Source organism: Hyla sarda, chromosome 8, assembly GCF_029499605.1.
Source record: "Hyla sarda isolate aHylSar1 chromosome 8, aHylSar1.hap1, whole genome shotgun sequence".
NCBI lineage: Eukaryota > Metazoa > Chordata > Amphibia > Anura > Hylidae > Hyla > Hyla sarda.
Window position 1 is genome coordinate 39731992 of NC_079196.1, and position 14570 is coordinate 39746561.

At 43.4% G+C, this 14570-nt stretch overlaps 1 protein-coding gene across 9 annotated transcripts in view; it reads left to right on the forward strand.

Annotated features, from left to right (window-relative positions):
* The window catches only part of TANC1 (tetratricopeptide repeat, ankyrin repeat and coiled-coil containing 1), a 251326-nt gene that overhangs the window by 147006 nt on the left and 89750 nt on the right, over positions 1-14570 (forward strand). For all 9 annotated transcript variants that reach the window (XM_056533507.1, XM_056533509.1, XM_056533506.1 and 6 more), the window contains 3 exons: positions 105-365; positions 11185-11310; positions 12264-12545. In XM_056533507.1, the coding sequence (XP_056389482.1) occupies positions 105-365; positions 11185-11310; positions 12264-12545 (669 nt within the window). The remainder of the gene's footprint in view (positions 1-104; positions 366-11184; positions 11311-12263; positions 12546-14570) is intronic.

The following is a 14570-nucleotide window of genomic DNA, read 5'->3' on the forward strand; positions in this document are numbered from 1 at the left end:
ACTCGAGGGTCACTTTCGGCTGTATATTGACTATATGTATTTCCTTTGAACCGAACCGATTTTTCGTCATTGACCAACGCGTTCTGCTTGTCCTTCTATTTCAGCCACCATCACGAGTTCGTCGGAGAACGATGACCGCAGCGGTTCCAGCTTGGAATGGTGCAAAGATGGCAGCTTGAGGACGGGAGGCCATCCGGGGATAATTCTTGAGCGGAGGACAGATAACTGCTCACCCGTGGTGGAAGAGGAAACCTGCGGTGGTGTGGAAAATTTGCCCAAAACTGACCCATCTACTGGAGAAGGCCCGGTCTCCTACATGCAGAATTCCAGCTCTTTAGTAATGCAGCGACCAAACTCTGTGGCAGGTAAAACGCAAAGACTCTTTATAGATATGTTGGATGTTTTAGTGGTTTATTTAAGGCTTGATAATCATTGGGGGAGATTTATCAAAACCTGTCCAGAGGAAAAGTTGCTGAGTTGCCCATAGCAACCAATCGGATTGCTGCTTTCATTTTTGAAAAGGCCTGTGAAAAATGAAAGCAGCGATCTGATTGGTTGCTATGGGCAACTCAGCTACTTTTCCTATGGACAGGTTTTGATAAATCTCCCCCATTGTGTTTTCCAAAAACCGTCTGTCTCCTGTTTGGGTCTTCAGGCTTCTCCACCATAAGTTTTTGCTATTTCTGTTCTCACCAGGTGGCCATAAACATGATGTAGATATAGATTGAAGTTGATGGATGGTTGAACATACACATTTTAGTTCATTTTGAATGTTGTAGCAATGTTTCCCAGCCAGGGCGCCTCCAGCTGTTGCAAAACTACAACTCCCAGCATGCCCGGACAGCCAAAGGCTGTCCGGGCATGCTGGGAGTTGTAGTTTTGCAACAGCTGGAGGCCCCCTGGTTGGGAAACACTGCAGCTACCACAGTGCAGCTACCACAGAAGCCATATCTTTAGCATAATACCTTGTATACCCCCTGATTCAGTCCCAACCACCATTTCACGCATGTAGTAGCACCGTTTTTTCTCCGATTTCACAAATAAGGCCCTAAAGCAATGTTTCCCAACCAGTGCGCCTCCAGCTGTTGCATAAACGTTAGTCCATAACGAATGTTACAGTTCTGGCTAAGCATGATCTTTGACACAGGGTGAAGGACGAACGTTCTTTTTGGGGACATTCTTTCAGATTGTTTGTGAATAAACGATGCTTCTTAGGCTAAGTTTCCACTTTTTTGGAATACTGCCACTGCAGTTTTTGAGCCAAAGTCAGAAGTGGATTAATAAGGGAGGAGAAGTATCAGTCCTTCCTTTATATGTCCTATTTTTTAATACATTTCTGGCTTTGGCTCAAAAGCTGCCAGAAAAAAACCAAGTGGGAATTTAGCCTAAAGCTGAAAAGTTCATATAAAGCAGACGTCATAGCAAATTTTCAGTATAAAATGCAGGAGGCAAGGTATGGGGGAGCAAGGTGATGCTTTATGGCTGTAAGCACCTGAAACGCGTCATCCAAGTCCACCATTTCTTGTATACTGCTCTTGTAATTCACTGCATGGTATTGTGCTGGACTAAGTGAGAGGGGAAATACTCCCTCAGGGTACTTTCACGCGTACAGGATCCTGCGCAGATTTGACGCGCAGGATTTGTAACTGCAGATTAGAAGCTGTGCTCAGTCATTTACATTAAAATCTGCAGCAGAAAATTCTGTGCATCAAATCTGCGTACGTGTGAACGTACCCTAAGGCTACATTTACACCACGTTTTTGCAATAAAGTTCCCGTATCAGGTTTTTGATGAAAAACTGATTCCTCAAAACTGGACTAAACTGTATGAAAACATGTGTACAAATTTTATGTCCGGTTGCATCCGTTTTTTAAGAAAAAAAGTATACGTTTTTAATTTTTCACTACATTATGAATGAAGTTTCACCTGTTTGATTGAAATTCCAAGAAAAAAACTGTGCTAAGTCAAAAACTGAAAAACCGTATGTTGCAAACCGGATGGAACTCTACACACATACGGTTCTTTACAGTTCCCATTGACTCCTATGTTAAAAAAAAAACGTATACGTTTCAATACGGTTTTTCACCCGGACCAAAAACCGTGGTAGGCAACAGTTTTGGGTAAGGGGGGAAAAAAAAAACGTACAAGACGCAAAACGGACACAACCTGATGCATCTCTTGGCATATGGTTTACAATGTAGAGCCAATGCATATGGTTTTCAATACGGTTCCGCATGGTTTTCAAACTGAAAACGTATACGAGAACTGTATTGCAAAAACATGGTGGGAATGCACCCTAAGGCTATGTTCACACAGCAAAATGTCTGTGCTGAATTCCACCGGGATTTTTCTGCCGCTGCGGCAGAGTCCTGTTGAATTCAATGAGATTCTGCTGCACCGTGCCCACGGTGGAATTTCATCTGCCATGGAAATCCTGATTCTGACGTCCACAAAGAGAATAGGCATTATTTATACGTGCGGAATGTCCATCCGTGTATTCCGGGTGGACATTCTGTACATGTTACTTTCTTTGGGTATGTTTACACAGTAGTATCGGGGGAATGTTTGCCCTTCCCTTTTGAGGAGATCCAATCCTCTTTATAATCAAAGACAACATACAGGAGAGCAGATCTCTTGAATATGATGTGAAAGGAACCCTAATGGACATTGCATTGGTCTCACTTCTCTTTGCTTGACTAAATTCATTGCCCATTAATATATATGGCAGGCGCCCATAACAAGGGTTTAAAGGGGTTATCCAGGAAAAAAACCTTTTTTTATGTATCAACTGGCTCCAGAAAGTTAAACAGATTTGTAAATTACTTCTATTAAAAAAATCTTAATCCTTTCAGTACTTATGAGCTTCTGAAATTAAGGTTGTTCTTTTCTGTCTAAGTGCTCTCTGATGACACGTGTCTCGGGAACTGCCCAGTTTAGAAGAGGTTTGCTATGGGGATTTGCTTCTACTGACTCTCTCTCGAGACACGTGTCATCAGAGAGCACTTAGACAGAAAAGAACAACCTTAACTTCAGAAGTTCATAAGTACTGAAAGGATTAACATTTTGTAATAGAAGTAATTTACAAATCTGTTTACTTTCTGGAGCCAGTTGATATATATAAAAAAAAAGTTTTTTCCTGGATAACCACTTTAATTTGCCCTTTAGGATTCTACAACAAAAAAGCCAGACTCTTCCTAAACTGTGGGTTTTATCAGATTTCAACCATAATTTACTTCAATTTAGAATATAAATGAATATAAATGCACAGGTTCACTTCACATCTCAGGTCGGCTTGTGATATGTACCCAGAATGAATCTTCATTTAACAGCTTGATTTTTATCGCCCGCTTTTCCCGGAACAATAATTGAAGGCGCAGGTTGACAGAAGATAATGCGTTCTGCAAGGAATTGGCATTTCTCGCTGTCTGCATTCTGAGATGTAACGACATCTCGGGTTGAGGGAGGTGATGGAGTAGCGGAATTTGTCAAATTGCCCAGTTTTTAATTTTAACACTGTTATGCGGTTGCAAGAAGTGCCCATGTAGAATGTACTAATTGTCCCGCATTCTTCCAGGATGAGCCAGCCTTACTGGGATTCAGCGTCTCTCCGGGGAGGGGACGGGAGGATGAGAACTGAGTAGGTGTGTGTGTCGGCTCTATTTGTTTTCTCTGCCTAACTTGCTGACATATCAAACAGCAAAATCTTGTCACTCCGGTACTGAGCGGCTGGGCGGTTTTTGTAAAAAACGTAAAGAGATGATTGAGGTGTCCAGGTTGTGCAATGGTGGAAATAGGATGTGGCGGCTTTCTCTTTGCTGTTGATTCGTCACTTGTGTCAACAGATTGAGCTCTTAGGTCTGATCGGCGCTTCCTGGATTACATTCTCCACACGCTTTAAGATTAAAGGGATACGCCACTGACCAGCGTTCGGAACATTTAGTTCCGACCGCTGTGTGCGCGCTGCGGGGCTCAGCCACACCCCATTATGTTGGACACGCCCCCTCAATGCAAGTCTATGGGAGGGGGCGTGCGGTATCCCTATGCCCGGGCTGCAAATGGTAAACAAAATCAACTTTAAAAGGGGTTCTCCGGTGCTTAGACATCTTGTCCCCTATCCAAAGGATAGGGGATAAGATGCCTGATCGCGGGAGTCCCGCTGCTGGGGACCCCCGGGATCTTGCACGCGGCACCCCGTTTGTAATCAGTCCCCGGATCGTGTTCGCTCCGGGTCTGATTACTGTCGATCACGGGGCCGGCGGCGTGTGACGTCATGCACAGCTATCACGCCCCCTCCCGTAGGCTTGCATTGAGGGGCGGAGCGTGACGTCACACGGGGGCGGAGCGTGGCATCACACGGGGGCGGAAGCATGACGTCACACGCCGTCGGCCCTGTGGTCGCCGGTAAGCAGATCCGGAGCGAACACGCTACGGGGACTGATTACAAACGGGGTGCCGCGTGTAAGATCCCGGGGGTCCCCAGCAGCGGGACTCCCGCAATCAGGCATCTTATCCCCTATCCTTTGTATAGGGGATAAGATGTCTAAGCACCGGAGTACCCCTTTAACGCAAGTTCCTACGTCGGCCTTACGCTAGGGACGTGAACGTCGGAGAGCCGTCAGCCTATCACCGGCCGCAGCGATGTTCTGCCTCGGCCGGTGATAGGCTGATCCCACTATCATGTAAGAAGCCGAGGCGGAACATCACAACACCAGCCGAGGCGGAACATCGCTGCGGCCGGTGATAGGCTGACGGCTCTTCGACGTTCCATTCCCTAGGAAGCTGGTCGGGACCGACGTGGAAGGTGAGTTAAAGTTTATTTTGTTTACCTTTTGCAGCCCGAGCATGGGGATACCGCACAGTAATGAGTGTCAGTGCCGGCGGCTGCAACAAACAGGAGGAGGGCAGCACTTGCGGGTGATATGGGAGTATTTACCCAGATATGGACAGCGCAGCGTTGGGCTGATAATAAATTTTTTTTTGGGGGGGGGCGCAGAACAGCGCTCACGGGTCACATATGATTAGTTCCCTGATGGGGACAGCGCAGCACTGGGCTGATAATTCATTCATTCCTGAGGGGGCGGGGCCAAACCGGTATTCCGGTATGGGGAAAAATTAATATTGTGCAGGACAAAAAGTATCAGTATATTTATTTATTTTTAATATTGTTATTATGTTAGGGCTGGCCGGTATACCGGTTCATACTGAAATATACAATATATATATATAATATAATTATCATTATTATAATTTTTTTACTATATTTCAGAATATCACGTAGTGTAGCTCCAGTCCCGGTCAGGTTCCCCGGGGGTTGTTTTGTATTATGTTGATATGTATAGCACTATGTGTCTTGAGCATATTGCTGTATGAGGTCTTTTCTGCTATATGCACACTTCCCATGCTACGTCTGTAGACACCTGTCTATTTCAGAGCCAGCCGGCAATGTATAAGAATGTCCTGCATGTAACGCTGAGATCAGGCATTCTTCTCTACAGATGGATGTGATAAGGCGGTTTAAGGCGACATGCATTTTATTTAATTCTGCCCTGAAGATATACGAGGCCTGGGAAAGTTTAATGTCAAATAACATGTGCACACAGCAGTCGTCTTACTCCGCCGTCTCCTGGCTAATCTCTTCTCACATTTTAGCACATTGAGGCTTCCTTCTCACACACACTCTTTGTTTCTGTTTTTTTTATTTAAAAAGAAAAAGATTTGGAGCATTTTTTTATTGATTTTATTTGCTACTTTTTTTTTTATTCTTTGTGTTTTATCTGTAAATTTTTTTTTTAATGTTATTCAAGACCCACAAAGCACTGCTATAGACCAGCGTGTCTCCAGCTGTTGCAAAACTACAACTTCCAGCATGCCCGGAGGCTGAAGGCTGTCCGAGCATGCTGGAAGTTGTAGTTTTGCAACAGCTGGAGACTCACTGTTTGGAAAACACTGCTATATTTTTTCCTGTTTTTTTTTTTTTGTATGCTTTGTTTTTTTCCTAGACACAAATGCTGCACCAGATGCCATGTAATATAGTGTATAGTGCTAAGTTTATAGTGGAATATTAAATGCACTTTTGTGACCACTTTTTTTGTTTTTGTATTTATTTATTTTTATTTTTTAATACAAGTATGCTCTAGATATGGCATTTTTCTTTAGCTTTTCACGTAGGCTTCTCTAGAGAAGATTATTATTATTAATATTTTCATTATAAATGTATTTTTATTATTAGTTTTTGGTTTGTTTGTTTTTTTTACACCAATAATGCTTGTAATTCATGGCGGTTTTTTATTTTTTTTTATTTTTTTTTTACAAGCAGTGGAAAACACTAAAAATATCTGACGTTTGAAACTGAACTTTTTCTGCATGCCTTCCCAGGAATTACAATAGAAGAATGTTCTGAATTCCCCAGTATTTTAGTCCACCTAGCATAGACCAAGATTAAACCCATTCTATTCTGGTTTTCCGGGAGGTATGGATCATCGTCACACCGGCTATGGTTGCTGCTTCCAAGAACAGTTCTTCTGGTGCCTACGATATTGGAGTCCTTTAGTGTTATCTGCATTCTCTTGGTCTGAAATGACCCGGCGGTCCACCAAGATTGGGTCGATTGACTTGAGTTCTTTATTGTTTTGGTCATTCCCATTGTAATGTGACACTTGCTGACCACGAAGCATGAATTCCACCTGTTAGGTGATATCCTAGACTGACCGTATCTGCAGGACATGCATTTGCTTTCTTTGTTTGACCATATAGTTGACTGGTCAATGTTTAGTCATCTGGTTAACTGACAATATAATGGGATGTGGGGTAATCGGTAATCCAATGAGAATTGAAATACCGTATATACTCGAGTATAAGCTGAGTTTTTCAGCACGATTTTTCATGCTGAAAATGTCCCCCTCGGCTTATACTTGAGTGAAGAAAAAAAATCACAGGCATACTGGTGGGGGTGGCGAGGGGGATGGGCCAGGCCATCCATCGCACCCAACTACGCTGCAGGGACCGTCCAAATTCCAGTGGGGAGGTAGAGCCAGTCCGGGCCACCCATCTTGACCGGGAGGCCCTCTTCACCGCTTCAGGCCTTCCCCGTACTAGTGACGCTGCATTGATGCAGCCGCACAGGGACATCCGTGCGCAGTAGACGTCTGTGACGTCAGGGGCGTCCCTGCGCACGGACGGCCCTCCGCAGCGTCATCAATGCAGTGTCACTAGTACGGGGCAGGCCGGGAGTGGAGAAGACTGCCTCCCGGTGAAGATGGACAGCCCGGACCGGCTCAACTCTCCCCTTGGAATTCGGACGGTCCCCGCAGCTTAGATGGGCGACGATGGATGGATGCTAGGGAAGAACCAACAGAGATACAACTGGGGAAGTGAGTAGAGAACAAGAGAGGGGGTATGTATGATGACGAAGGTCTAGATGATGACAGGGGGGATGAGGGAGGTCTGGATGATGACAGGGGGTCGGGATGATAACAGAGGGGTCAGGATGGTGACTGCTGTCCGGGCATGCTGGGACTTGTAGTTTTACAACAGCTGGAGAGCCACAGTTTGGACACCACTGGTCTAAATCTTACTCAATATTTCAGCACCCACGTGATTGGAAAGCTTTGTCCTATTGGTGCCCAATATATATTTGTCATGTGGCCTTAAGAAATTGCACCAGTTGAGCACTGCTTTTTTAAAGGGGTACTCTGGTGAAAAACATATTTTTTTTAATCAACTGGTACCAAAAAGTTAAACAATTTGGAAATTACTTCTTTTAAAAAAAAATCTTAATCCTTCCAGTACTTATCAGCTGCTGAATACTACAGAGGAAATTCTTTTCTTTTTGGGTTTTCTTTTCTGTCTGACCACAGTGCTCTCTGCTGGCACCTCTGTCCATTTTAGGAACTGTCCAGAGCAGCATATGTTTGCTATGGGGATTTTCTCCTGCTCTGGACAGTTCCTGATATGGACAGAGGTGTCAGCAGAGAGCACTGTGGACAGACAGAAAAAAAAATCCAAAAAAGAAAAGAACTTCCTCTGTAGTATTCAGCAGCTTATAAGTACTGGAAGGATTAAGATTTTTTAATAGAAGTAATTTACAAATCTGTTAAACTTTCTGGCACCAGTTGATTTAAAAAAATAAAAAAGTTTTACACCGGAAAGTCTTGTTGGATATGCCTTTCATTGAAAAAGAGTGGCATTCCTAACATGTTCCAGAATGATCCGACTAGGGCACATGTTCTGCTAAAACGAGGACATATCAAAACATTCATCCCTTTGAATAAACAGAACACATTAAACCTACTTTTATGGACATATGTTTGCCTCTGTGAACAGCGACCAAGATCACAGGGTAGTTGAGGTCGATGTCAGCTTGATAAATATCAGTGGATTTTGCGCAGTTCAAACAGACGTAATGCCACCTAGCGAATACAATAATAAACAGTGGACTTTATTCCGGCGGAGGATAGAAATAACACCACTTATGACATGCTGGTCATGAGAACAGTGGATAAGTGATGAAAGATAATAGGTTTATCTAGCCCGTGTAGACCACCCACCCTGACTGTACAGAGGGCGATGAGAAGGGAAACCAGCGAGGAATAGAATTGCAGGACATGCTGGTCTCTGGATTTAGACAATCTATAGCGGCTTTAAATAGGTTTCCGTTCTCTCCACCCAAAACCAAAATCAGGGTTTGGTTGGAGTTGGTTGACTATAATAAAATAGAAAAATATCACTCACTTCTTCCAGATCCTGAGTTTAGATTCCTTGTTTTCAGCTCATAGTAAAATGGATATTTTTTTTCTTTACTTACGCCGCCAATGTCATTCGGTTTAAAAAGTTCATTTTCTTGTCCTTTCTTCTTATTCCGCCTACTTGTTTTACCTTTGATTTTTCAAGCCAGTGTGCCGTTGTTCAATTTGAACCCGTTAAAGGGGTACTCCCGTGAAAAACCTTTTTTATTTTTTTATTTTTTATCAACTAGTGCAGGAAAGTTAAACAGATTTGTAAATTACTCCTATTAAAAAATCTTAATCCTTCCAGTACTTATTAGCTGCGGAATACTACAGAGGAAATGGTTTTCTTTTTGGAACACAGAGCTCTCTGCTGAATCATGAGCACAGTGCTCTCTGCTTACATCTCTGTCCATTTTAAGTACTGTCCAGAGTAGGAGAAAATCCCCATAGCAAACATATGCTGCTCTAAGACAGTTCCTAAAATGGGCAGAGATGTCAGCAGAGAGCACTGTGCTTGTGATGTCAGCAGAGAGCTCTGTGTTCTAAAAAGAAAACCATTTCCTCTGTAGTATTCAGCAGTTAATAAGTACTGGAAGGATTCAGATTTTTTTTTAATAGAAATAATTTACAAATCTGTTTAACTTTCCTGCACCAGTTGATTAAAAAAAAAAAAAAAAAAGTTTTTAACGAGAGTACCCCTTTAAGGATATGTTCACATGGGCGGATTTTTAGCGAGCTTCCCGCTGTGGGTTTAAGCCGTGACGGATTTTCCACAGCGGAAAATCTGCAGCAGACAACATTGAAGTTCCAACCCGCACTGGGAAACTTGCTGTGTGAACATAACTAAAAAAAAAAAAAGTGTTCGGCATTAGTTGTGTGAATGTTTTCCAATTTTTTTTTGCATGACAAAACTACAACGAATGAAGAGAACCAAAAGGGGTCGTATTATAAAATCAATGGTAATCGACAGCATCGGTGATAACTAACTGATCGGTGAGGGTCTTACCGTTTGGACTTTCATTGATCATGGGAACAGAGGTCAGCTGTCCCTTAATGAATAAAGCGGTACTTGTTATATTCAAAAGTCCTGTAGAGCAGGAATGGAGTAGTGGTCAAGCACGTGTACTTCTGCACAATTCTTTTGGGGGACAATTGACCTCAGTTTTCTTGATTGATGGGAGTCCTAGTGGTGGGATCTCCACCGATCAGCAAGGTATCAATCCTGTGGACAGGGGAGATTACATTTAATCTTGGGATAACCCCTTTAAATGGGCACTGTCTTGTCCCTGCAGCTACTTCCTGTGTATCTCTGTACCGAGACAAAATACAGGAAGTGTGGGCGGACAATCAGGACTCTGTGCAGGATCGCAGCTTGTCAATCAGCCTGCTGTGTGAGCCGGGGGCATGTCACAGAGGAGCCATTTATCAGCTCTGAAAAGTGAGGAAGGAAGTTCCCACATGAGATGTGAGGGAAAGTAAGGGAGTACCCCCTCCTGCTCAGTGAACTGCATGCAGTGTAAGCAACATAAACAAGGGAATTAGAAGCCATAAAGGGATGAAAACTCATGTTTTAAGCACACGGACAGGATTAGCACCACTTAGTGTAAGCCTGGAGCATTTTTTTTACACTTTAACCATAATTTGGAGATAGGTAGGGGATACCTTTTTAAATTAATAGTTTATTGCTAGAATATGTAATTGCTTTATTTGTCTGACCTGGGACCTTACAGATCCTTAGGTAGATGGGGCCACACTAATTTCCCTTCACCACAGCTCTTCTGGCCACACGGTTGTGCCGGGTGCCGACTCCCTGCACATCCAGTTGATCAGGCACCACCATGCATAGGAGTGTAAAAGGAGTTGTAGTCTCGGGATCATGGGGGGTCCCAGAGATCAGACCTCAACCGTTCAAAAGTCATTTGAAAATCTGAATGGTACCCCATGACTTTATTAGATGGGAATATCACCTTAAAGGGGTACTCTACTGGAAAACATGTGTTTTCTTTTTGTGTTTTTTTTTTTTTTTAAATCAACTGGTTCCAGGAAGTTAAACAGATTTGTAAATTATTTCTATTTAAAAATCTTGATCCTTCCAGTATTTATCAGCTGCTATAGGCTTCACAGGAAGTTCTTTTCTTTTTGAATTCCCTTTCTGTCTGACCACAGTGCTCTCTGCTGACACCTCTGTCCATTTTGGGAACTGTCCAGAGTAGGAGCAAATCCCCATAGCAAACCTCTCCTGCTCTGGACAGTTCCTGACATGGACAGTGGTGTCAGCAGAGAGCACTGTGGTCAGACAGAAAGGAAATTCAAAAAGAAAACAAATTCCTGTTGGAACATACAGCAGCTGATAAGTACTGGAAGGATTCAGATTTTTAAATATAAGTAATTTACAAATCTGTTTAACTTTCTGGCACCAGTTGATTAAATTGTAATAGAAACTCCTTTATTTCCCCAGCTACGAGTTCCACAAAACTGGAAGATTTGAGTTATTTGGATGTTCAGAGAAATGCGCCACTGAGGACATCCATTCGCATGCCCTGGCATAACACAGCAGGGACCCGCGTGCAGCAGGAAATCAAAGGTCGGTTTTTCCTATTAATGCACCCTTATTAATATATGGGAAGAGTCATCAAGGTTAGTTTTTCTTCATCCTCTACGGCAGTTGTCTCCAAACCGTGGACCTCCAGCTGTTGCAAAACTACAACTCCCAGCATGCCCGGACAGCCGTTGGCTGTCCGGGCATGCTGGGAGTTGTAGTTTTGCAACAGCTGGTGGTCCACGGTTAGTAGATTACTGCTTTAAAGGGGTTATCCAGGATATAACTTTTTTTATATATATATCAACTGGCTCCAGAAAGTTAAACAGATTTTTAAATTACTTCTATTAAAAAAACGTAATCCTTTCAGTACTTATGAACTGATGAAGTTGAGTTGTTCTTTTCTGTCTAAGTGCTCTCTGATGACACGTGTCTCGGGAACCGCCCAGTTTAGAAGCAAATCCCCATAGCAAACCTCTTCTACTCTGTGCAGTTCCCGAGACAAGCAGAGATGTCATCAGAGAGCACTGTTGCCAGACAGAAAACAACAACTCAACTTCAGCAGCTGATAATTATTGAAAGGATTAAGATTTTTTAATAGAAGTAATTTACAAATCTGTTTAACTTTCTTGAGCCAGTTTTATATACGGTATATAAAAAAAGTTTTTTCCTGGAATACCCCTTTAAGGAACACTTATTAGGAAAGAAACTCAACTTGGCTAGTTTTCACACATCAGGCCTTTCTCGCACTTGACTGCTCTTGGCAGTCTTAGAATACATTGGCATTATGAACCAGTGCCCGGGTTGTCCGCTTTTTAAACGTTGTGTCATTTGCTAGAGTTTGATCATATTGCCTGATTTTTTTTCCTATTTATTTAACCCTTGAATACTCCACACGGCATTCACCCACTGATATTTCAGGTCTTTTGTGTGGCTGGTGAAGGGTTAGCATTTCCTCCCCTGAGATTATTTTTATCCCTTTCTTTTTCCCTTTGCAGCTCGCTTTGTCCCCTACAAGCCACAGGACATTCTGCTGAAGCCGCTGTTGTTCGAAGTGCCAAGTATAACAACAGACTCAGTGTTTATTGGAAGGGGCTGGCTCTTTCAGGAGATAGAGGAAAAGCTGAGTTGTTCGGAGCTGCCGGAGAACCGGGGCGTCGCGATCGCTGGCAGCGTTGGGTTTGGAAAGACGGCAATAATTTCTAAGCTGGTGGCGCTCAGCTGCCATGGGACTAGAATGAGGCAGATTGCCTCAAATAGCCCTTGTTCATCTCCAAAAGGTCTGTAATATGAGATATAGACTAGTTATGTATTCATTCAAATGTATGTAACTTGATGCACCAATTTCTCCTTAGGGTATGGTCTAGGGATCGACCGATTATCGGATTGGCCGACATTATCGGCCGATATTCACGATTTTGAATGTTATCGGCATCTACCATGCCGGTAATGCATCCAGCGCTGCTCCGCACGGCAAAACAAGGCATGTTCACTAAGTGCACGAATCGTGGGACTTCAGTCCCGGCCCTGAAGCAGCCCTGAAGCAGTGGCGGATCAAGGGGGGGGCAACGGAATTGCCCCTCCCTGACAGCATGGTGGAGCGGGAGCTGTCAGCTGTCCCGCTCCACCACTCCCTCACCCTTTTCACACGCTGCTCCATTCTTGCAGTGGGAGCGAGCGCTGCGGGGATGGCAGGCCGGCGCGATGTCATCACATCATTGCACAGGCGTCCGGAGATCACGTCGCTGCAGCTCTCACTCCCTCTGCAAGAACGGAGCAGCGTGTGAGAAAGGTGACCACTGCTCGGGCGCTGTATGGACGGGCAAATTATAAGTGAGGGGGCAAATTATAAATGAGAGGCATATGTCAGGGGGGGCATTATATGTGGGGGTCACAGGACAGGGGGTATTATATATGAGGGCCACATGACAGGGGGGCATTATATGTGGGCCATCGGCCTGAAAGTTCACAGGTTATCGGTATTTGCTCTAAAAAATCTATATCTGTCAATCCCTAGTAGGGTCACATGTAGCGCATCTGCAGCTTTTTTCATTCTGCTGATGCGCTGATACCAGTCACTAGCGAGTTCCCTGCTGTGGCCGAATAGTCCTGTGTGTCTGCTCATAGCAGCGGATTTCCCACTGCAGATCTGCTACGAACAGACACACAGGGCTACCCGGCTTCAGAAGAGAGATTGTTCTAGTGACTAGAATTGGCGCATACATCCGCAGCATGAAATACGATGTATGATAGTGTACCTGTCGCTTTAAAAAAAATGTCACATGTCCTAAGCCTAGGGACAAGTCAAAAGTTTAGCATTAAGCCCCTGACCAATCACTAGAATGAGTGGGGAGAGAATAATGCGCTGACCGAGACAATTGGCTCATTCTAGCATTCTAGCGATCGATCCAAAGTTTTGACATGTCTCTAAAACATATGAAATGTTTTTTGACAGTGCCCATTTGAAAAAATAAGGTTGTACACAACTCTAGGTTTTCTTCCTCAAGCAGCGAGACCAAGGGTAGAAATAGCCTAAATTGTACGATTGTACAATTTTGTGTCACCCTTTAGATCATACAGTTTTAACAGTGGTATTGTTTGCTTATCATCACCCATAAATTATGGAACCATCAGTTTCTTGTTGAAGTAGGAGGCTTTTAAGTGTATTGGCTAAGTTGGTACTTCCCACATCATGGCTTGCTACTGTTCCCCCATATTCTATTCTAGTTTCTGACATTGTTCAGTTATGCTCCATTCACATCACTTTTCTGGAGTATAGCGTAGCGTTGGTATATGTGGTATACCGATTAAAAATAGCGGCCTACCCATGGTGCTCCTATTAACTTTACAAGACTGAGCGTAATCTATTGGGGATAATTTCAAATCATGCTGCTTTCCCAGTATTCCTATTCCCTGGAATTGTCTGTTATGATTTTTCCAGGGGATCGGCGCACCTGCACAAAAGAACGCCACTACTTTAGATTCCAATTCGGCAAGTTGCTCCTTACTTGTAGTCTATCAGCAGCTATACTTTTTCTATATTTTTTTTTTTTTCGCAGGACTAAAAAGCTTAGTCTGCCACTGTATTGAGTCCTGCTGGGAAAAAAATTAAGATTAGTATGAGATCAGCAAATAGAAACCACAAACCAAACGCACATAGGTACAAACAAACCAGCTCTCACCTCTGTGTAGGAGCGAGGTCCACAACAATGAAGAACATGAAGAAAGAGTCCCGTAACACTTAACCCATCCACATTGACTGAGGTCCAAGTGACAGAAACATATGTGGATACTGTTTTAATATT